Source organism: Myotis lucifugus, unplaced genomic scaffold (genome assembly GCF_000147115.1).
Source record: "Myotis lucifugus unplaced genomic scaffold, Myoluc2.0 scaffold_44, whole genome shotgun sequence".
Classification (NCBI taxonomy): domain Eukaryota; kingdom Metazoa; phylum Chordata; class Mammalia; order Chiroptera; family Vespertilionidae; genus Myotis; species Myotis lucifugus.
Genome location: NW_005871092.1, coordinates 5752196 through 5777065, shown reverse-complemented (window position 1 = coordinate 5777065; position 24870 = coordinate 5752196). Strand labels below are relative to the sequence as shown.

General features: G+C 46.6%; 1 protein-coding gene across 24 annotated transcripts in view; it reads left to right on the top strand.

Annotated features, from left to right (window-relative positions):
* The window catches only part of ABLIM1 (actin binding LIM protein 1), a 245521-nt gene that overhangs the window by 171128 nt on the left and 49523 nt on the right, over positions 1–24870 (top strand). For all 24 annotated transcript variants that reach the window (XR_002829088.1, XR_002829089.1, XM_014455312.2 and 21 more), the window contains one exon: positions 24279–24366. Coding sequence is in view for 22 of the 24 variants with exons in the window: in XM_014455312.2 (XP_014310798.1) it covers positions 24279–24366 (88 nt within the window). In the remaining 2 variants the exon portion in view is untranslated. The remainder of the gene's footprint in view (positions 1–24278; positions 24367–24870) is intronic.

The following is a 24870-nucleotide window of genomic DNA, read 5'->3' as shown; positions in this document are numbered from 1 at the left end:
TTCAAGTGGGTCTCTCGGGCATTTTCATGTGTCAGTGACTTTAACCCTTGCACCAGCTGGTTCAAGGAATAGCATATCATGACAACCGAGATCTGCGGGTTTTCCCCTCCAACTAAATAGTAGCTCATGTAAAAGGACCGAACAGCCCTAGCTGGTTTGGCTCAGTGGATAGAGCGTATGCCTGCGAACTGAAAGGTCCCAGGTTCGATTCTGGTCAAGGGCACATTCCTGGGTTGTGGGCTCGATCCCCAATGGGGGACTTGCAGGAGGCAGCTGATCAATGATTCTCTCTCATCATGGATGTTTCTATCTCTCTCTCCCTCTCCCTTCTGCTCTGAAATCAATAAAAAATATATATTAAAAATTAAAAAATCAACTTTATATATAAAAAAAGAACAGAACAGTCCCCAATACTCAGTACTTGCACCCCAACTTCCTAGAGGGACGATCAGGATCTTGCCTCCTCAATGGATTCTTGGCACCATTGACATTTGGATGGGCTGTTTCTTTGTGGACTACACTCCCTCCCCAGGCTTGCCAATTGTTCCCTGTGGGGCAAATCCACCCCACCCCTCCACCCAGGTTCAGAACCACTGCTCTAAAAAACCCACTTTTGAGGCCTCCTGCTGTGGAGGAGGAAGAGAGGGCTGGGAGCTGGAGCTGGACCCCAGGGAGAGTGGCTGTGTCAAAGAACCCAGATAGGACACATGTTGCCTTGACCATTTGGTTTTTGTTTTGTTTTGTTTTGGTTTGAAATGACATCGGGCTGGGCGGGGAGCAGTTCAACGCTGTTCTGGATCTGCACTCTGCTCAGCCTCTCCCCTCAGGGTCCTTTACAGGCCTGATTTGATCCGGTGCCTTGGTTGCATAGTAATCAGACTTCTTTCTCTACGTTGAATTCTATCTTAAGTGCATCCCAGGAATGTACTATTTAAAAAACACACAGCTCACTTAATAGCCCATTTTATAAAGCAAATAATACCCCATCACTTATCAAGTCTGCAAATACAGGTTTCTTGATATGTGGGCTTTGAGTACAGGTGGGCACACACACCTGTTTGATTTTTTCTCCTGGAACCTGCAGCTGAGTGCTTTCATTTCTTTTTTCCATCCCCCACTCTACCAGTGCGTCTCCAACTTTCTGAGTGTCTAGGAATTGGGTCTCATTTTGTCAATGAAATAGAATAGTCACAGCCTTTCTCCAACTCACAGATGACAGTAAAGTCAAATGGTTGGAATTTTTTCCACTTAAAAATTTTCTTACATCTTTAGTATATGCTGCTGCTACGTTGCTCTCAGAGGTTAACAGCTTACAAAACGAATAAAGTTGTAGCAGACAAATACTGGTACAAAACATCGGGAACAGCCAGTTTTGCTTAGTTTCCTTTCTTTTGGTGGCCCCACGTGCCAATGATAGCTTTACGTATACAGTCACAGCCTCATAAAATAGTTCTCACCAACACGTTACCTGTATTACGTTTTCATGGTGTTTCTCCAAGGACGGGGCATGTTGTACTGAGCGCCGTGCCTTTCAGGAGCTGCCACCCAAACAGGAGGAGACAGGCCACTCTCTAGGGCAGCAGTTGCCAACCTTTTGGACCTCATGGACCACCAGTGGTCCGCGGACCACCGGTTGGCGACCGCTGCTCTAGGGGGTTCTTCCCAAGCCCGGTTGGGACAGGGGGTGGCACTTGGCATTGGCCGAACATTTTGGGAAATGCCTCTACTTGTTGGAGTCCGTTCTTGGTGATAGGGTCGGACTGGCCTACGGTGTTATCAAAGTTGTGTTTTCTGCTTTTGGGAAGCAAACCTTCCTTTTGCCTCTACGTGGAGGTACCAAGGCATCATATACCATGTGTCTCTTAGACGCATTTCCTAATCATAAAACTCCCCCCCCCCCCCCCGCCTCCCCATTCAGGAGACCCAAGACCCATGAGTGCAGAGAAGGCTGGTATTTTAGGTCTGTTTTATCCCCAGGATGTGGCACAGCACCTGCCCATGTTGGTTGCTCAGTAGTTAATAAACAATTGAACGGCAGTGGTTCCCATAGAAAGACCACCTCGGAGCTTGGTCTGCAAGAAGCTCACGTGTCTGCAGCCTGTGTCCTGTCCACAGAGGCTGTTCTGCCTATTATTATTGTTTTGTTTTTTCAAAAGGAGAAATCCAATCCCCACCCCACCAGCTTTTAATGCTGAGGGGCTACCAAAGGGATCTTTTAAGGATGCAGGGAAAGGGTGTCTGCGGTTTGGAGAATTTGGAGAGGAAGAGCTTTATACATTTTTCTTCCTGAGGCCCAGAAATTAAAATCCCGCTGTTATGCTGTTACTCAGGGCCCCACAGGCCAAGGCAGCCTCGTGGGTCCAACCCTGGGATTTCACCCAGAGGCAGAGCATTCCCAACCTCTTTGTGTTTAAGAAAATTATCCAGTCAAAAGAAAGAACTCTTAGAGCACAGAGAAAAAATAGACACTGTTAACTTTAAGGATGTAGTTAGTCTTAGGGGACTGGGAGCGTCTTACTGAGGAATGAGAATGCTGCTGCTTCAAATGATCCATGGTGCCTGAACCAGGTGTGAGGACATGGGTGTCCAGGTGAGGAACATGCAGAAGGAAAGCACAGTAGTGAGAGAAAGAAGCCAAAGATCATCTTAATGCTGAAGTTCACAGACTGACCCCAGCTCCGTTTCCCAAGCAGAACCCCTGGTATGAGTCTAGAGGAGCAAGAATGAGTCTCACCAGCGCCCCAAGCTGCAGAGGCTTAAGGTGTGGCCCTGGGGGGAAAGGGGACCCCTAATAAAGGGGACCCAAACGCCACCGCTCTTCTCGTTCACCAAGCCCAGAATGTTTTTTGGCAAATACATGCCTGAGTCCTCCTGGGCATTGCTTGTTCATATCGAGGTCTTTTTTGCTTGTAAACATTAGATGAATCAGGCATGTTTGCTTACACTTGAGACTGCTTTCATCTTTCCTTGTTGCTAAATAAGAATTGTGTTAGCTCGTCTGAGTTCCCTGCAGCTGGCTCCTTGCATCCGTGCTTATATCCGTGTACCTTGTCCAAACAAACATACTTGAAAAGATGGAGACCTGGGTTTTGCCAAGTTTAGAACGTCCCCTGACAAAGTTTAAGTCCAGCTTTCGGCTTTGTTTTGGCAGCTTGTTTAGGATGCAACGTGTATCTGGTTCTGGCAACAGATTAAAGAAGGTGTTGGTTCTTACATAACAAAGTGTAGAGCCTAGCCACTGGGGGGAGGGTGTAGATTTTCAGTCTTCCTTTGTGTTTTATAAAGCATAAGGGGGAAAAATGTGCTTGACTGGGTTTTTGTTTTGACTCTAAACCTCAGAGCTGTAAAAACTCTTATCTGGGCTTACACAGCCCTCTGTGGTTTAAGGCCCTGCCGCTCCTCCCCAACCTGGTCACCTGCATCTCTCCCCGCATTGGCTCCAGCCCCACGGGCCTTCCTTCTGTCCCACAAGCGTACGCCCTTTCCATCGCAGGGTCTTTGCACTCGCTGCTCCTCTGTCTGGAGCAGCCTTCCCCCAGGTCTCGGTGGCGCATTGTCAACCTGCCTGTTATTCCTGGGGGAGGCCTCCTGATCACCTTCCCTGACGTTGCCTCCACCCATCCAACTCTCGGGTCATCTTCTGTATTGTGGCCCTGCTTTATCTTCTTCACAGCACTCGCCCCTGCCCCCCAAAAAATCACATATGTTTGTATACATACATATTGTCTGTCACCCATTGCTAGAATGTCTACTTCATAACAGATGCTGCCATATCCCCAGCACCTAAAACATTATCACAATGAACAGACGGGTGGATGGATGGATGGATGGATGGACGGACGGATGATGGGAAAGGAGGGAAAAAGGGTGTGTTATCTGCCCAGTAAACACCTACTCCCCTTTAAGTTGAAGTGTTTCTCCTCTGTGATGCCTCTTTGACTCCCCGCACCATAGTCTTGGTCACTTCCCCTCCCTTCCCCTCTCACTTGGTCCATTACACCAAGTCTTACCCTGTTGTAGTCCCGTGTTGACATGCCCACCATCTGCAGGGTAAGCCTCTTGAGGGCAGGAATAGCTAAGAAAGGGAGATTATAGTTGTAGCTATTGTTAGTTCTTACTGCCTTAGCTCTTTATACACGCATCTCTTTGATTTGAAAATAGGAAAACGGAGCCTCGGGGCAGCTTGCCAGAAGGTGTATAGGTGATTACTGTTAGGACCAGGATTTGAATCCAAGACTTCTGGCTTCAAAGCCCATATTCTGTGGCTTCTTTCTCCTCCTTCTAAGGTGGGTGCCCGCCATAGGCTTTTGCCAAATGAAACCTAAGACTTCATCTCCTCCCTCTCTTCCTTATTTTTTGCTTATAAATGTTTATAATATCTATAATATTATATAAATACTAGAGGCCCGGTGCACGGATTTGTGCACCGGTGGGGTCCCTCGGCCTGGCCTGCGCCCTCTCACAATCCCGGACCTCTCAGGGGATGTTGGACTGCTGGTTTTGGCCTGATCCCCACAGGCCAGGCCAAGGGACCCCACCAGTGCATGAATTCGTGCCCTGGGCCTCTGGTATGCATATAAGATCTTTGGTTAATCTCTTCCCACCCTTCCCTCTGTGATTCGTCAGTCTGTTCCATGTTCCCATGCCTGTGCATTGAGCGCCTTGCCCCTGGTGGTCAGTGCGCATCATAGCTACTGGTCGAATGGTTGTTCAGTCACTTAGGCTTTTATATAGATAAATGAGCTTACTGATTTATCTCTAAAGACAGCTAGTTGATGGATCTTAAGTCACATTTTTAAACTACAGGGCTTAATTGATTATTTAAACTCTCATTTTTCATATATAAACAAATCTGTTAGTAAAAAGTTCACCTGCCGTATATACTTTCACTGGTGGTTCCATTGGCAGCCCTCGGAACCAGTTTTCCTTCCTTCAGCTCCCAGGGTTGCATTGATTTTCCTTAGAACATAAAAATTTTACTGAAAAAAACATCATTGCAGCCACAGGTAGACATTTCAAGTGGGAAAGACTAGGGGAAAAAAACCCTAAAAATTAAAAAAGTCATAGCATTTCTTCCACATTTTTAACATAACCACATGTTTCTAATCATCTGCATCTCCCCGACACAAGTCTATGAGTCTCGGGTCCCAGGATGTCCTGTTGGTGAAGCAGAAGGCCAAGGTCAGAAGCCCTTGCGAACACACCAGTGAAATTCTCTGAATAATTCTAAGACCCTACAGCTGCTGACTTTGCATAGACTTGAGGGGAAGCTGTTGACCGTGCTCATGCGCAGAGGTTGCCACATCTGTGCTGTGCCCTCTGCAGTGAGTCTCCGGGTGGGGGCCAGGGTGGTGTGTCAGGTCCAGGTTCCCCATTGTCTGACAAGTCCTGATGACAGCTCTTACCTGGACAGTCTGCAGCCTGGGCAGGCTGGTCCATCAGAGCATTCCTTGGCACACAACACCCAGGTTTGGAGCCAACCAGCTGGTTCCCCTGTCCACTGTGGGCAGCGTGATCAGTAGGAAGGTGGTGCCCACGTGCTGTTGGTGGATGTGAGAAAAATCCAGAGGCCTCCAGCACTGGGGCTGGGACCACCGAGAAGCGCTCAGTCGTGGCTTGTGTGAGGAATCTGTGGGTGAAGCCCAGTGTGTCTTCCAGATTCTCTGTCCATCACAGAGAACACACCACTTACTGGCCCTTTAACTATCCTGAGCAAGGTGGGAGGGACTTTTTAAGAAAAATCCTCACCCACGGACATGCTTAGAGAGAGGAAGTGTTGGGGAAACTTTGATCGTCTGGGCATCATAGGTGCCCCAACTGGGGATTGAACCCACAACCTGGGTATGTGCCCTGACCAGGAATCGAACTGGCAACCCTTCTTCGGCTCACAGGACAACACTCAACCGACTGAGCCACTCTTTTATCTGGGACTTTGACTTCTTAACACAGCTTCTCAAACGGCATGATGGCCTTGGATGGATTGCTAATAATATGTGTTGTGATTTGCAATTTAACTTACCGGGTGATGGGAGTATTGGCAAAGAGTCTGGCTGATTAATTGCTCGCTCTTGCCACTCCCAGCCCGGAGCCATTTGGTAACTGGGACGTTGGCTAATGTGAATCGCACCGACCAGAGGCGACACCTCGGCTGATTCCCACACCCGGCCTTGCACCTACCAGAAAGATCTCTTCTCTGGTTTTCTGTCTTAAAGGTAATTCCTGCTCAAGTCTCCTGGAACTATCATGGCAGGAAAGTTCCATGGATTTTTATTTATTTATTTATTTTTATATTTGAGGCAGAAAGCACATGGAAACTAGTGGTTTGGTCTTTCATCCCGAGGATACAATGGGGGTAGATAGCAGCGACAGGTGCCTTTTTGCCTCTTACTTTGGTTTTCAAACTAAAACTTTCAAACTTCTGAACAGGATCACACCCCTACAGAAACAGTTTCAGACTCTGCTAAGTGGCCTGTGGGGAGCATTTCCTGTACTTTGAATGCCTTTTTTAATGTGTTCTCATGCACTCACTGCTAGAAAAGGTACTGCTCCATTTCAACGGTACAAATTAATTCAGGGGAATGACCGCATAAATGATCCAAACAGCTCATAATTCAAAATGCTCGCTCCACTTCTTAATTGTGTTGGCTTCCGGCTAATACAGAAAAAATAACTGTATTCTCTGGGTCTTTTGTAAGCAGCATAGGAACAGCCACCTGAGAAAACTAATCTGCAGATAATCCAGGAAGGGATACCGATACAGCCAAAAGGCGGGCATGGTGGAGCCTTGGGCACAGGCATTTGGGGGATGGCACCAGCTGGAAACTTTTAAAGCCTTGTGATATTTTCAAGGGTCTCTGTCTTGGATATTTGAAACATGGCCCAACTTGTAGCTAACTCGATTCTGCCAGGACACTAACCCATGCTGTCTCTTTGGTAAAGGATACAGTCCTTGATAGCATTGAGATCATTCCTTCTCATGAAAAAACCCTTAGCTTCTATCCACGAGTTCTGGGCTGGACAGGAAGTGCCAGGAACCCATTTGGGGGTGATTTGTTCATCGGGACGCCCTTTGCTCTCACCAGCCACCAGAATTAGAGAGGGGCTTTCAGTTCACGTGGACTCTACGCCCACTAATGCCGCAGGCCAAGTTGGACTTCCATTATTGGGCCTTCCCTGTGGGTTGGGGGGGCGGGTGGTGAACTGGAGCATGTCAATCTGGGGAAATCGCTGTGATGTGGTACAAGCCAGCTCAGGATAAATTAAGTGTGAAATCATGACTGTGAGACGTGGCCTGCCAGTGGGTTTTTGTGTGTCTGATCATTATTTTTGCTTGATTTAAGAGGTGGCGGAATACTGGCTGTTGCTGAAATAAAGCTCATTTCTTCCTGTTCTGAGCCGTGCTGGTGTATGGTAGGGACCTTTGAAACACATTTTTCTCCTAAGAATGCTGCTCTTCTGTGGTGAAGAACCAACATTCTTCTCTCTCCTCTTTGTAGCCCCTCTTTAAACTTCGTTCTCGAAACACATCTTATCGGTTAGCTGTACCCTGGGTAAGAAATGAACTTTCAGTTGTTCACTATACATGGAAATTATATGGAAAAGTAACGGAAGGTAAAGACATGTCTGGTTTTCTGGGTTTGCTTTCGTTTGTTGGGGAAAGAGAGGGTAGGTGGAATAGTACAGGGGGCCATCATTGAAACTATAATGTGAGTGGCAGGCAGGAAAAATGTTCTTGAGTTTTTGTGCATCGAGTAATGAAGAGCCTGCTTATCTTTCTAGTCCCGGTTTACAGGTGCATTTTCCATGAAGTCCTTTCGGACCCATTGACCCATAATTAGCCCGTCCCTTCCTCTGGATCCAGACTCCTCTGGAGTCTCAGTCAGTGATGCTTCTTGAGCACATGCTGTTTGCACAGCTTGGGGTGCAAAGGTGCTCCAGGTTCTCAGCCTCAGGCATACAGACCTCCGGCCCCTGCAGGACAGCAGGACGTCAGTCCATAGTAGGTGTTAGCAGGTGTGTACTGCATGGGGTTGAACGCATTTTCTTCCCCCAGATTGCTCATTCTAGCCTTCTTTATACACGGGAGAAAACAGCCTTTTGTTCAGGCTCCTGCCTTTACTAGACTCATTACTTTTGAGATAAGACTCATTATTTTGACCTACATCCTCTGGGTCATCTTTTTTGCTTTTTAATCTTTATTTATTGAAACATCAATTTGTTGTTCCAGCCATCTGTGCACTCAGTGGTTGACCTTTGCATGCACCCTGACCAGGGACCGAACCCGAAACCCTGGCACATCAGGACGATGCTCCAACCAATTGAGCCACCCGGCCAGGGCCACCTGGGTCATTCTGTGCTCGTCACGCTGGCCTGCAGGGGGAAGTGGGAGCAGCTTTCCTGTCCTAATTGGACAGAAGGCACTTGCCTGGTCTTGGATGGGAGTTGCCTGGACCAGCCGTTCTGTTCCAGGGAGATGCTGAGAGAGCATCTGTCCTCCTGAGACAGTGTGTTGGTAAGAAAGCGATACCGCTGTGTTCAAGTTCGAGAGAGTCTCAGAGGAGACCTGCTTGGTCCCACAGGAAAGGGAGGCATTTAAACTTTCTGATGCTCCAAGATGCTGGGAGGGAATGTTGGAGAATATCGGCAGTTGGTTTTTCTGCCGAGGGTCCGGGGTATTTTTGCAGGTAACTTGTTTGTTGCATACTGAAAGAATTAAAATTATTCTTTGCCAGGAAATGCACTAGGAGCTAAATTCAGGAAGTAGAACTGTTCCAGAAAAGAACAGAAAAAGATTTTCGAAAGGAAGACATAGCTTAGAATAACATAAAATCCAAATGTGGATTCACCGATCATGCTTGCTCTCAAAAACGAATTCTGCCACTTGTCTGCCGCATTTCAGTTTTTCTCAGCACTTATACTTACATATTTTGGGGCTACTAGTCTGATGTATCCTTCATTCTTTAAGTAAGAATTTAACATAGCCGAAGCTGGTTTGGCTCAGTGGATGGAGCGTCGGCCTGCGGACTGAAGGGTCCCAGGTTCGATTCCAGTCAGGAGCATGTACCTTGGTTGTGGGCACATCCCCAGTGGGAGATGTGCAGGGGGCGGCTGATCGATGTTTCTCTCTCATCGATGTTTCTGACTCTCTATCTCTCTCCCTTCCTCTCTGTAAAAAATCAATAAAATATATTTTTTTTAAAAAGAATTTAACATAATATTCAATTATAAAAGACAGTCCCTGCCTTTATGGGACTTAATCGTGGAAGTCATGCCACACTCAGCTGTCTACGAGCTCAAGGCTACATCAGTGGGATACATACATGTCATGGGGATGCAGGGAAGGGCGGGATCATGTGCAGGTGAGACGGAACCAACCTCGGAGCATTTGTATTTTCTCATATAAAATAGACTATTTTTACAAAAAAATACCTACTCTGTGCTCAACACTCCGGAAAACAAACATGAATAAGAGGAAGTGTCCTGGCGTCCGAGAAGTTCAAGTCTAGCGAGAGAATCTATTTAGTAGCCAGCAGTTATAATGTAATTTACTGCATCAGATCACTGGTGCCTACTTTATATAAAACGTGTGTACTCGGGACAAGAAAAAATGCACGTGGAAGGGGATGCCTGCGTCCGGAGAGCTGGAGGAGTCCTCAGTCTGGGCCAGACCCAGGGACCATTTAAGGAGTTTTTAAAGGCACTGACCCCCAAGCCCTTGCCCAGACCTAGTCCACCTTCTCTAGGGCCCCTAAAATGTTTGAAAGCTTGGCAGGTAGGTTGAGCCCAGTGTGTGCAGGTGGCTGAATACCAGGGTTAGGAAATTCAACTTGTGTCAGGAGCAGTGGGATGTCGTTAAAGATTTCTTATCCAGGAAGTACTGTGATACACATCGTGTTTAATGACAATTCCTCTGATGTTTAAATGCCCTGAGCTCACCTAGCCGGTGTGGCTCAGTGGTTAAGTGTCAACCTATAAACCAGGAGGTCACGGTTCAATTCCCAGTCAGAGCTCATGCCTGGGTTGCCTGCTCGATCCCTGTGTGAGGTGTGCAGGTGGCAGCCAGTCAATGATTCTTTCTCATCATTGATGTTTCTACCTCTCCCTCTCCCTTCCTCTCTGAAATCAATAAAAAATATATTAAAATAAATGAATAAATAAATGCATGCCCTGTTGAGTCCAGGGCGCTGAGCAGTGGGAAGCGAGGACCGACTCGAGGCACCACCACCAGCATTGCTGCGCAGACTGGCCGCTTTGCCTGGGCAGCGTGCATTTCCCGTCGGTCTGGCTGGTTTGATTGAGCTCAGTGGACTTCACTAAGGAGAACTCAGACACTTGACCTCAGAACCCAGGCCAGTCTGCTGTCCTGAGGCCAGATGAAGGTTAGCGTCAGCTCTGGTTGCCCAGTCTAACCCTCGGATGGCCGCAGAGCTATAGAACTGCACCAGGGAGCCCAGATTTCACACAATCGCTTCATGCATGTGGCTCAGGCTGTCATCTGAGTCTCGGGGTCCAGCCGTGGGTGGGTCCCGGGTTCCCTTCTGACAGGTCCCCTTGTCGCCTGTGAGCAGTGGGAGGTGCAGCAGGTGCAGCTGGCAGGGTGCCCGCCTGCCGGGCACTCCCTACTTATCCTGGCCCCAGTCCCCAGGCCTGCCCTTCCAGAGGAATCCAGAGGATGAGGGCAGGGCAGGCACCCACCCAGCATGTGGAGTCTGGAATGTGACTCTGGGTGTCTCTCTTTGCAGGACACAGAAATGCTTTGGTTGTCACCCAAAGGCACAGGCCTTGCCTTCAGTGTGCTCTGATTTGGGGTATCACCAAACCCGGGGTCCTGAATCCTTCACACATCTCCCCTTCGTCTTAGGATGTACTTTCCGCCCTGCTTTTCTTCCTACCGACAATAAGAGCTGACAGCGATGGCTGGAAGCGTCCCTTCCCTGCTGTTCCCAGTGAAACCAGAGAGTCTGGGCTCTGGAGACTCGGAGACTCGGGGCGGAGTTGTTGTTAAAGGGGCTGAGGTCCACCCACAGCGGGAGAGGAAATCAGACAAGGATGTTTTTAAAAGCAAGCTGTGTTTTTCTGACCGCTCTGGTATTGGCTCCCACCCCGAAGGCTCCTCTGACCCTGGGGAAGAAAAAATATTTTTAGTCTGATAATGTGCTGTATAGGCTGCCCAGGGCCGAACCATCTGTAAGGGAGCTGATAACTCAGAGCGATGGTTGTAGTGGAAATAACGTGTGAGGGATTGTCCAAGATGACAGAGTGAGGCACGGGCTAGGCACAAGGCTCCCGTCTTGAAATCCTTTAAAAAGTCATTTTAATGGTTTTTTTCTTATTGATTTTGGAGAGAGGGGAATGGAGAGGGACAGAGATAGAAACATCAATAAGAGAGAGAGACATTGATCAGCTGCTTCCTGCACGTCTTTCTCCCCCGCACTGGGGATCAGGCCTGAAACCCGGGCATGTGCCCTGACTGGGAATCGAACTGGGGACCTCTTGGTTCCTGGGCCAATGCCCAACCACTGAGCAACACCAGCCGGGCTAAGAGTCTTTTTAGAATAGAAAGGAAAAGAGTGGGGTGGGATGGGGAAATGGTTCTAGTTTCTGGAGAAGGGTAGCAGTCACAGAACTGGACTGGCATTTGGAGACACAACTTGGGGAAGAAAAGCAGTTGTCATCCCTGAATTGGGATGACGTATTTGCTGTGCACTGTATAACAAGTTTATATTTTCTAATTAAAAAAAAAATCACCCTGCCTTCTGCATGTCTCCTACAAGCTACAAAGTCATTCCTAAGATACTGAATTAAGGGGACCTGTCCCACCATCGGATCCTGCCGCGTTCCTCCCCAGCCCCTCGCCCATGCGTTTGATGGGGACCTTGGCATTGACCACTGGTTCCCTTGAAGCGGCGGGCGTGGAAGCGACCCGCTGGAGTGCTGTCAGTTGTACATCCTGCCTCCAGCAGGCTCTTGTGCTGGAAAGGAGACCAGGAATGAGATCACGGGTAATAAGAAACCTTAAGTGTTTGCTCTTCCACAAGAGACAGAAATTATCCAATTGGGATTAGGTTTCAAGAGTGCTGAACTTGAAGGCAAATATTTATCTTCTGATGTTAAGAAATGAAAGGAAACAAGACCTCTGACCTTGACTGCAGGGTGGCGTCTGAGTTTGGAAAGTGGGTCCTGTGGAGCCAGGAGCGGGATGAGTTTCTCATTGTTCCTCCCCTGGAACTCCGCCGATGGTTCTGACCGCATGCAGCGCAGCCGCTGACCTGGCGGCCTCCGCGTTCACCGGAACATTCCTTTGGATTCCAAGGTCGCTCCCTCTCATGTCCAGCTTCCCGAATAGGCCCCTTTAAAATTCCTTTCAGAGCCTAAGTATTTGGAAAGGAAACGCCTTAGAGTCGTTGGCGTTTTGCAACCTGGTTCGTCCTCTCCCTGTGTCATGTGACTCACAGTGAATTTATGTATAATTAACATTTCTTTCACCTACACAGCAGTCTTGCAAGCTAGGCAGAACCAATACTTTTATGCCCTTTTAACATGATAGAGCATATAGGTCTTTTCAGAAAATACATAGGATCGGAGGAAATAAACAGTACAGCCAATCACTCTGGGCATTCAGTACAAGGTTCAACCTATCAGATTCCTCAAACACCACTTTTCTGTCATTCCTGACATTGCACATAGAGAAACTGGAGCAGCCTAATCACGTGTTTGAAATGGGCCAATTGGCCCCTCGTAAGGAGGCCTCAGGAACTGGGGCCCTGTTCTTATCAACAACTTCACATGATTGTCAACTCAATGAGTTGTGCAAGGGATGGCCTCTCAGAGAGCTTTGAATCTTCCTGAGTCGTTAGCGTCTTCAGTCTTTCATGATAATTGATGGGAGAAGGGAGAAGGGGGGGGGGGGAAGAACTTTTTTAAGCTGTCCAAACCACCAAAGTAATTTCCAGTCCTTCTGACCCTTGACTTGTAGCAGGATGTGGGGGGAGGGGAGAAGGGACTTAATAGCAAACCCTAGATTTAAACACTCGCTCTGGAACTTTGAAGACTTTTCTTAGCCCATAATTAGGCATAAGAATAAGAGAGTACCCCACAAAGCATTGGGCGGGTTAAATGTTAACGTGCTTTCTAAACATTCCACTACAGAACAAATGCGAAGGGTATTATTAACAATAAAAATAATGGAGCCCTGCTGGTGTGGCTCAGTGGTTGAGCATTGGCCCATGAATCAGGAGATCATGGTTGGATACCTGGTCAGGGCACATGCCCAGGTTGCAGGCTCAATCCCCAGTAGGAGGTGTGCAGGAGGCAGCCAGTTGATGTTTCTCATCAATGTTTCTATCTCTAGCCCTCTCCCTTCCTCTCTCTAAAATCAATAAAAAATATATTGGAAATAAATAATAATGGGTAAGAAATGTTTAAGTTCCATCACAAGGGGGAAAATTAGATCTTTCAGTAGCCACTGAAGTGCATCTTCCAAACCCAATTCTTTTGCACTGTTCCTGGCGGGCCTTGGACCAAACTAGAGCCACTTTTGAGGCTCCCAGGCAAAGAATTCTGCAAAGTGGTCCAGGCGATGCCAGCACTGCCTGCAGGTTTTGAGTCCATTTAGGAATTAAATATGATCGTTATTTGCATTCCGGCCACGTCTGTCCATCAGTTGAAAGGATGCTACCAGCAGAAGGACGAGGATGAAGGAGGATTGAAAATTGCTCAGTGGCCCTCTGGAGGTCCCGGAATAATGGGTACCTGATGGGATTAAGCGGCAGAGCTTTTACTTAGAGACCATTTTATTAAAAAAGAGCGTTCGCAGGGGTTAGAAAAACACTTTGGGAATCCATTTGGCAAAGGGCTCTTAGTTCGATTCTTCTTATTTAATTCCTCCAAATCCCTCTCAGATTAAAATCGTAATAAAAGGCAAAAACCACTTTGGACAACTGTGTGGCAGTGGCTGCTGAAACCAAAGTACCTGATGAGCTTGCTGTATACCGTGTACTCCTGTGTGTAACTGCAGCTGAAACGTGTATGATTCACCAAGAGACTCGGCAGGAATTTCCACGGCAGTCCTGTCCAAACAGACAGCCTTTTAAAGAAACCAAATGCTTGAGAGTAGAATAGATACATAAAATGTAGCACTTGTACACAAAGGATTGCTATGTAATCAGGATGTAATAAAGAACAACTACTCGCAGCATCGTGAGTAATTCTGTGGTGAGTAATAGAAGCCAGGCCTATTTGCTTCTGTTTAGGTAAACTTCCAAAACAGGTAAAACAAGCATAGAGTTAGAAGTCAGCACAGTGATTAGAAGCACAGTGACTATGAGGGAGTGAGGGGTACAGATAATCTATTTCTTTTTTAAAAATATTTTTTGATTGGTTTCAGACAGGAAGGAAGAGGGAGAGAGAGGTAGAAACATCAATGATGAGAGGGAATCATTGATTGGCTGCCTCCTGCACACCCCTCACTGGGGATCGAGCCCACAGCCTGGGCGTGTGCCCTGACCTGGAACTGAACTGTGACCTCCTGGTTCGTAGGTTGACGCTCAGCCACTGAGCCACGCCGGCCTTCCTTTTCATTGTTATGCCTCTCTATGGGGGATTATTTTACATGCCATAAAATTCACTGACTAAAAGCGGACAGTTTGATTATTTTTATTACATGCACACAATTGTTCAGCCATCACCACGATGCAGTTTTAGAATTTTCAGTCACCCCATTTGACCCCCCATTCAGTCCTACCCCGTCTTCTCCCAGCCCCCTTCCCAGCAACCACTGATCGACTTCATCTCTCTTTAGTTTTTGCCTTTTCTAGAAATTTCCTATAAATGGAATAAAAATAGGTAGTCTTTTGTGTCTACCTTCTTTTCCTTAAGATAATGCTGTTGAGGTCCTTCTGTGTGGTTGCATGTAGCAGGAGTTTGTTCTTACTGCTTAGCAGGATTCATTATTTGAGTGTTCCATGTTTTATCTGCTCACCAGCTGAGAGTCGTTTGGTTTGTTTCCAGTTTGGGGCTCTGAGGAAGAACCCTGCGATGAGCTTTTCATATACTAGTACGTCTTTGTGTGGATATGTTACTTCTTTTAGTGTGATACCTAGGAGTGGCGGTGTGAGGTCCCACGGTAAACTTATGGCCAGCTTTCTGAGAAACTGCCAAAGAGGTTGCCTAAGTAGCCGTGTGATTGACATTCTCACCAGCAGCGGTTTAGGGTTCCACTTTCTCCACATCCTTTCAACACCTGGCATGGTTGGTCTTTTTAATGAATGTCACTGTAGCAAGTGTACAGTAGTGTGTCATCGTGGTTTTAACTTTATTCCCCTAGTGACTAACGATGTTTAAAATATTCTTATTTGCTTATTCGGCATTTGTAGATCTTCTTTGGTGAAATGTTATTTAAATATTTTGCCCTTTTTTGAGTTGCTTGGTCTCCTGTTGTTGAGTTGTAATAGTTCTTTATATATTCTGGATACTAGTCCTTTTTAGAAATATGATTTGCAGAAATTTCCTTCAATCTGTGGCAGGTCTTTCTATTTTCTTGATGAAGAGAATAAGGTTTTTATCTTGATGATATTGAATTTACCCATTTTTTTTCTTGTATGGATTATGCTTTTGTATAATATCTAAGAAATCTTTGCCTAAACCAAGGTCACAAAGATTTTTATGCTATGTTTTTGTTCGGAAGTTCTAGCTTTTATATTTAGATCTGTAATATATTTTAAGTTAATATTTGTGTATGGTGTGAGGTAGGGTTTAATTGCATTTGTACATTCAATTGTCCCATCACCAGTTGTTGGAAAGACTATCCCTTCCCCATCAGATTGCCTCAGCACTTTATTGAAAATTGATGGGTCATAAGTGTATGGGTTTATTCTGGACTCTCTCCTGTTCTATTAACCTATATGCCTGTCCCAGTGCCAATACCATGCTGTCTTGATTGCTTGTACCTTTATAGTAAGTTTTTGGAAATCAGGTGGTTTAAGTCCATTCACCTAATCCTGATCATTTTTAAATGCTTTTACTCTCCTAGTTCCTTTGCATTGCCACGCTCATTTTAGGATCAGCTGGTCAGTGTCTACAGCAGCCTGGCTGGGATTTTGATAGAGATTGCGCTGGATCTATAGGTCATTTTAAAGAGACTGGTTAGGTCCTTTAGGAACGCACACGTTCACAGGTAGCATTTGTATTGCACTGTGAAATGGCAAAGACTGCTTTAACGTTTTTTGCACTTAATTCCTTGGAAGGAGATGAGAAAGCAGTAACCATCTGCAAGAAACCATTATGCATTTACGCTGGGGTGTTGTCCCTTGTTTCATTCCCACCCCCCCATTAAAAGAAGGGAGTTGGGGCTCTGCCTTTTACATTTCGAGCAGCTGGTTAAAGGGAACCAGGGCAATGAAGGCAATGGCGTATTTCTCTGGGCACTATTTTGTGCATCTTCACTGGGTGAGACGAGCTGCTATTCCCCCTCTGACAAGCACACGTGTTTGGAGCGGGGAGTGCAGTGGGTGAGGCGAGGGGGCCTGCGGGATGCTCTCATTGTGCAGGCTGGCTCTGCCCAGACTTGGGTGGCGCCCTCTTGATTCACCTTTGTCCAGCATACAAACTCTGGGCCCAGGCACACCCTCCCCACCCTGCCTGTTCAGGATGCTGCATCAGGGAAAAAGCCTCCTACAACAGTTGAGGGTTCAGCTTGGAGATCAGGCCCATCCAGGCGCCTTGGAAACCTCTCCCACTCGAAGGGGAAAATGGTGAATGCAAAGTAGGCTGAGTCAGCCCCCCACTGCCCTCCTGCAGGAATGAGCCGGGACTTACGTGATTCTGCCTCTTCCTTCCCACACATGCACCTGCCTCGTAAGCAGCGCACCCGCCACTCCCTTTGGTTTCCTCATCCACAAGCAGGTTTGGGCGTTGGGTACCACCCAGACTGGTGCTTTCCCGGTGTATAATGATCTATAGGCTCATTTCAGGGCTGATGAAATAAAAAAGCTCACTTCTCGGCCCCACCTCAGGGTCATTGAACCTATTTTTAAAAGGCTCTTGGGTGTCACTTATGCACAGTCAAGCTCCAAAACTCCTGATCTAGGCCAACACACTAAGCTTCAATACTTGCATATCCTATGTCTGAAAGCACTGTCCACCAGAGCTGTGTTTGTGAGTCTCAGGGGACAAGAAAGCAATTTATTTATTCTTTTGGATATTCTAAGCACCATCTCTGTGTCAAATTAGATCTTTTTAAAAAACACACTACAAACCTAGACCTCAGTAGTGTAACTTCCCCTGTGGAAATGACTTCATTCCATTATCTTTCAGGGCTACACCCTTGGTTTTTCTCATATAAGAAACAAGTGTTGGTCCCTGTATGGGAATCTGTTTGGTGCTTTTAGGAGGCACTTCAGCAAGAGCAGGTGGGGAGTCAGGTGACCTGGACTCAAAGCCCAGCTCTGATTTTTGGAAGCACCTGGGGGCTTTGGGTAAACAGCTAAGTTATCATGTTTTTTTGCTCGTGGAATGAGGCTGTGAAATAGCGTCCACCTCCCCAGCCTGTTTCAAAACCAGCCACTTAAAGGCCTAGGTACAATGCCTGGCCCAGCCAGACCCTGCGGAGCGTCAGCCTTGATGACTGTCATTTTAATTTACAATCAGGAAACCTTGCCCCTCTAGTGGCGATTGTGTGTGGCCATTTTTTAACACAGTGAGATGTCTGTGGCCCATTTTCCCTGTTGTTCTCATCTACTGAGAAGCTCACATCACCACAGACATGTTTGAGTTTGGGGTCTTCGGATTTTCTCTCTCCTCTAAAGTTTCTGTTCAGGGGTTTATAGATCACGGCCTTCTGATAGGCATCAGTAGGTGCTTTGTGGAAGGAGGCAGGACGTGGGCATAAGTTACATATGGCTGTGGGTGAACCTCAAGAGTCACCTTCCGCGTCTCCCTGGTTCATGTCAGGCGCAGGTCACTCCAGGAGGAAGGTGGGAAGAGAAACGAAAAAGGACAGTCACTGTCCAGGGGCTCAGCAGATTACCAGACAAGCAGACTAGCTGTCCAATTACAGTTCCCTTTCTCCTCCCTGTGGCCTATCACAGCAGGCACAGGGCTTAGTCCCACCCCCACATTCCTCCTGGGTGTCAGACACCATGGAGTCATTGATTGAATGCCATTCCCCACCACCAAGAATGTCCTTTCTCTGTCCAAATTGCTTTTCTGTTGAGGGACAGGATTTGACACAGAATCATAGAGTTTTACAGCTAAATGGGACTTGAAATTGTCTAGCCCAGCCCCTCTTTTTCAGATGGAGAGCCTAGGGCTGGAGAGGGTAAATAGTGACATAATTGAGCTCTCATGGATAACAAATTAAGGAATAATACCCAAACCATCCGATTCCAAATATTAGAGCCCTTTCCAGTGGCACTCCCCACACCCCCACCCCCGATTCCACAAGGAGTTTAGGACTCCTTTTTGATCTTCTGGATAACGGGTCTCATCAAAAATGTGGTGCCTTATACCAAATCCTGCCTTATCGTCGGTGGTAGTTACCCAGACGGTATCCCAGCCTGTGTGCCAAAGTCCGTACTTCCATTTGGAGATGAACCCAACAGTAATAATAACCACGCCAGTCTGACTTAATCAGCACATTCAAGGCAAGCAGTGTTTAGCACTTTGAATGTGTAGGCAGGTGCCTTACAAAACTCAGCTAAATAAACCATTTGTTTACTGTCGGTAGAGTTTCATGCCAGCCACAATGTAGACTTTTAACATGTGCTTTTTGAATATGTGAAAATAAAGAAAATAGAGTTGTCATTTTTTTTAAAAAGCAGGGCACAGATGGATGGGGGATAGAGGGCAGAGCTCTGGGGAGCCCAGCGGCACATCTGGCCTCTGGAGCTCAAGCACAGCTGGATTGCAGCGTGCGGCCTGGGGCCACGCACCCGGTAATCACTGCTTATGAGGTCACCTGTCCCCACAGAGCTCACGCTGTGCTTGACAAGTTCATGACCCACAGCCTTCCCTCCACCATGGGCTGTGAGTTCATCATCTGTTCTTTTATGGGCACCATTTAGTCTTTTGTTTTGCTCCTGATCTGAAATGCTTTTCCTTCCTCTAAAAATGACTCCAATTTAGCCTGGCCAGCGTGGCTCAGTGGTTAAACCAGGCAGTCACAGTTCGATTCCCGGCCAGGGCACACTCGATCCTCAGTCGGGGGTGTGCAAGAGGCAGCCGATAGATGATTCTCTCTCATCATTCATGCTTCTATCTCTCTCCCTCTCCCTTCCTCTCTGAAATCAATAAAAATACATTTCTTTAAAAATGACTCCAATTTAAATAAATTTCCTCCAGCTTCATTTAGTTTTTGGTTCGTTGGCCCATGTCTGACCCACGTCTGTGTTCAGCTCTGATACTCTCCCTGGCCTGTGCACAGGGCTTGTGAGCCGTCATAGGTGCCTGCGCAAGAAGAAGTGAAACGGGGGGGTGGGGGGGGTAGCTCCACATGCAAAGAAGGGGCACCTTCATTTTTGAGGACCTGCCCCTGTGGCCCCCGGCCTGCTGCAAAAACAATGGCTCTGGGCTGCTGTGAAACTGCCCTTGGAGTCTGGTCGCTGAATCTCATGAGGTGTTCAGTGTTGTGGGACGAGGCAAGTGCTTGGGCCCAGGCTAATGTCCTGGGCATGGCGGTGGTGGTGTTTCTTGGCAGCATTTTTGCTACCAATTTACAGAGCAAAGCCCTGCCACGTGGGGCCTTGGTGTGTCTTCCACCCACCTTGTGTGACAGTTCATGGAACACGGTGACTCTCTGTGCCTGGCAAGGGCGACATCCAGAGAGACATCCGTCAGCATCCCAACCCACACAACAAGCCTTCTGATGTGAATGGCCCTGGCGCCATCTCTGTGCAGAGCAGCCGTGGGCAAACTACGGCCCGCGGGCCGAATCCGGCCCGTTTGAAATGAATAAAACTAAAAAAAAAAAGACCGTACCCTTTTATGTAATGATGTTTACTTTGAATTTATATTAGTTCACACAAACACTCCATCCATGCTTTTGTTCCGGCCCTCCGGTCCAGTTTAAGAACCCATTGTGGCCCTCGAGTCAAAAAGTTTGCCCACCCCTGGTGCAGAGGGTTATTAGGTAGTTGTTCCTATTGATATTATTGTCTTTACTATTATTTGCAGTGTGTACACCATTTTCACAATGTCGTTTGATCATTCGCCCTAACAGCATCACGGTGGTGTAGTTGTAGCAGCTGAGTACTGAATGGTTGTTCGTTACGGTTCCAGGTGAGCACGTGGGCCCCAGAGCCAGACGCCTGGGTTTGCATCCTGGCCCCACCACTTCCTGGTTATGTGACCGTGGACAAGTTACTAACCCTCTCTAAGCCTCGGTTTCCTCATCTGTGAGATAGAGAATAATACTAGCTCCTGCCTTATTAGGTTATTATGAAACCAGTGACTAAATATTTATGAAGACAGAATAATCACTAAACATATTCTCTTTTATTATCATCATCAACATGGTCATCTGAGAGTTTGTGATTTACTTGGGATCCTAATTCTTGTACAGATTGGGCTGAAAACTCAACCCTAGGGGTGATGACTCTAAGAGACATGGACTTTCTTTCCTCTTGGTCTTTATTTGCTTATTATACAGTAATACAAAAACACATCCTTGTTGTAAAGGATGAAAGAGTACAGAAGCATACAAAGGAACTTGTTGGGCTCTGACCCTCCTTCCTGTCTCTGCCGAGGTATTCACAACAAACTGATGGGTGTGCATTCTCCTTACTGCCCCTCCGTGTAGGACACAGGTATGATACTGATATACATGTGCATTCTCTCTGAAATCCTATATAATAAAAGGCTAATATGCAAATCGACTGAACAGCGGAATGACAGGTCGCTATGATGTGCACTGACCACCAGGGGGCAGACGCTCAATGCAGGAGCTGCCCCCTGGTGGTCAGTGCACTCCCACAGGGGGAGCGCTGCTCAGCCACAAGCCTGGCTGATGGCTGGCGAGTGCAGCAGTGGTGGCAGGAGCCTCTCCCACCTCCGTGGCAGCGCTAAGGATGTCCGACTGTGGCTTAGGCCCGCTCCCCACAGTCGGACATCCCCCAAGGTCTCCCGGACGGTGAATGGGTGCAGGCTGGGCTGAGGGATCCCCCCCCCCCCCCCCCAGTGCACGAATGTCATGCACCAGGCCTCTAGTAAATAATAATAGCAGTGCCTGACTTACAGGCCTGTTGGGGGATGCCAGACAAAATGCTAGTCCTTTCATCAGCTCCATGAGGTGAGTGCTAGTCTAGCCATTTTATAGATGTGGAAGCTGAAAGTCCGAAAGATTCCCACCATCACAAGACCACACAGTGCCGAAACAGGATTGCATGTAGTCAGACTTACTCCAGTGTCTCCATTCTTTTGACTGCTCATTATGTGACTGTATTATTTTCTGCATGATTTTTTTCTCTCAGTAATATCAGCTTGAACTCTTTCCATGTAAGTGTCTATAAGTTTACTTCATTCTTTTCATGGCTGCATAAGATCAATATTTTATCTAACTACTTTCTTATTTAGGTTGTTTTCTGTTTCTTTGTTATCTACTATTACATATAATGCAGTGTTGAATGTCTTCAGTATATACACTTTGGGGCACATGTGAGAATTTCTGTAGGATAGCTTTTAGAACTGGAATTTGTACATCAGGGAGTGTGTACATATTACATTTTTATAAATATTGCCAACGTTGCCTTCCAAAAGGAATTTTGCTCACCAACAGTGTGAGAACTCCTATTTCCTCACACTAGTTTGTGTTTTTTTTAATCTTTGCCAATCTGACAGAGAAAAATACATTTTTCTAAATTGTATTTCCCTGGTTCCTTTTGGGGTCATCTATATTTCCTCTGGAAGTTACCTTTTGCCCATATTGCTGTTTCCTTTTCCTCATAGATGCTCTTTATAGATTCTGGATGATAATCTGTAGTCTGAAATGCATGGCAAATATTTTCTCCCTGTTATCTTCCTACGTGGAAAATCCATTGTTCGCACCATTAATTGGATAATTCATTTTTTCAACTCGTTTGAAACCCCACCTTTATCATAATTCTCTTGTTATATGTATGACTGTGCATCTGTCTTCCTCTCTTCTGTTCCACTGGTTTATTTTCTTTTCCTGCACCAGAATTAACGCACTTTAATTATTTCAACCTTAGAATAACTTTTTACATTGGGAAGGTAAAAATCCCCCTTTATTGCTGCACTTTTTAAAAAAATGTCTGTGTATTTGTGAGCATTTTTTCTTCTTCCATGTGAGCTTATTAGAGTTAGCTTGTCAAGTTCGGCAAAGGAAATTCCAATGAGGGCTTAGACTTAGAAGGCATTGTATTAACAGGTTCTTTGAGATAAATTGCCATCTTTACAATATTTAGTTTTCCCATCCAGAAATACTGTGTCTCTATTTAAGTCTTTTTTGTTCATGCGTTGAGTGCTGTGGTTTTCTTTATGTAAATCTTACATGGGAGGGTTTATTTGTCACTATTACAAATGAGGTCCTATTTTCCCGTTACACTGGCTTAATTTGTGTTGCTAGTGAATAGGAAGACTATTGGCTTTTATGTGTTAATTTTTTTCTATCTGGCTGCTTGGCTGAACTCTTTTATTAGTGACCTTTGCACTTATTTCTTTTTCTTGACTTATCACATTGGCTAGGACTAAAACAATGTAGGAAAACACTGGTTAAAGTCTGCATCCTTGTCTTGTTCCTGTCTTTAATAAGAATGCTTCTGATGTGCCACCAAATATGATAGAAACACTTTATCATCTTGAAGGAATTTCTTTCTGTACCTAGCTTACTGAGAATCGTGCTTTTCACGGTAGACTGCACCAGATTCCTCTCAAGGAGCCTTAATTTTTTTCCTTACATTTTCCTTGAGAATCCTGAGATTGTCCTAACTGACGGGGACCTCCCCGCATTGACATCCCAGCTGAGCCAACATAGTTTAGAACTGAATACGGTGATATCTTCTCTCTTCCTTCATTCACTCACGTTGGACCCTAAATGGCCTAAGGAAAGGAACTACTTTGTGTTGACATTTTCTATTCTCCCCTCCCCCTCCTCCCAGGGGAAAAAATTTAATTAAACACACTGTGTGGACAAGAACAATCGCACCACTTCTGGAATTTTCTGGCAAATACCACTGAAAAGATTTTGTTCCTGGCTTCTAGTTTTAAATAACGTCCATTTTCCCCCCACTTGATTATCTTGAGTAGCTGAGCACCATCTCACACTCTGGTTGCCAAGTGGCTTTTGAAGTTTCTCTAGGAGGGTGTGAGAAAGGAGTCACTCCGGCCTTTGGTTTCCTGTTGAGATTCCATGTGGGGCACAGGGGGCGGCTACTTCTAACCCTAGGCTCCCAGCGCTGCCTTCCACATGCTTCATGGAAAAGAGATGCTTTTATAGTTGGTTGACAACATGATTTAATTGCAGAGTGCATTGGATAATTTTCAGGTGGTACAGTTTTTGCTAAGCTGTCCGCAGAAAGGTTTCATTTCTTCAGGCATGCATTTGGCGCGGGACTCTAATGTGACTTGGCACCTGTCTAGAGCGTTGTCGCCGTGTCCAGTGACATTTTGCTCTGGGGAAGTCAGCACCTGCTGTGGTGGCATCTGTCACAGGGAAGACGGTGGATGCCTGTGGATAATGCAGAGCCACCGCAGCAGAGTGCCTCCTCCAGAAAACAATATTAGATTTTGGCAGAAGATAGTTGTAAGCAGCATAGACGAGAATGTGGGCTCCTTCTGAGACAAAAGCAGTAGATGATGTCTTTTACTGTGGTTTTTCTCATCCAGATGTAAGCTGGGTAGATTTTATTACTGTCAGACTGTTTGGCTAAGAAAGCAAGAACCTGCTAAGAGGATCCTTTCTTTTTATTGCTTTAACGTTTTTGAGGTGGGTGTTTTGGGGGAGATGGGGTGGCCTCAGCTTGGGCACGTGGTGTGTAACTGGCCATCGTCCAGGGAGCCCAAGCCAAGAGAGAACTGGAAGCCAGAAACCCCAAGAGGCAAGGCGGCCCCATCATGACAAGCACAAGAAGCTGGTCTCCGAGCCCCTCCCAGTTCCAATGGCGTTGGCTTCAGCTTCTAGGGCTGTTGGTGTAGGAGGTTTCATCAATTGGACGATTATTTTTCCTGCCTCCACATCCTCTCTTTCCCCGCAAACCCCCAGGTCCAGAAAACAGGCTGGGGGCAGTGACCAGTAGACTGAACATCCTCTACCTCTTCTCTTCCAGGCAGGTGACAAACATTACCACCCCAGCTGTGCACGATGCAGCAGATGCAACCAGATGTTCACAGAAGGAGAGGAAATGTATCTTCAAGGTGAGGTGCTCAGGAGCCCAGGAAGTTCTCCCCACCCGGGGAAAGAAAACCTTGTTGTGTGTTTGGTTGGTTGTTTTTAGGGGAGGAGGCATTTCATTAGTTGCAAGGTTACCCAGATCCAAAAGGAATGTGGCCAGAAGTTACCTCATTGCTTAGTATTAACCAGCTAAGCAATTGACATGCTGGCAGCGAGCCTCTGGGGTTGTTAACAAACAAACGTGTTGCTGCTGCAATGAATGAGCAGGCCTGGGTGTTGGACGCCGTGGATGTTAGGCAAGAGTGAAGATCACTCCCCCTCCTCCCAACCCTCTCCAGGAACGTGTTTGGGAAACAAAGGATCCAAGAGAGAAAACAGTTCTGGAAATGCTGCTCAGTGGATGACTACCTTGTTCTTTCCCTTTTCCCTGCCCTGCCAGAAGGATTTTTGAGGCCTCCCAGGCTGCTGTTGAGAAGGACATCTCATCTTTGGTGAATTGCATCACAGATATATTTCATCCCATTAAG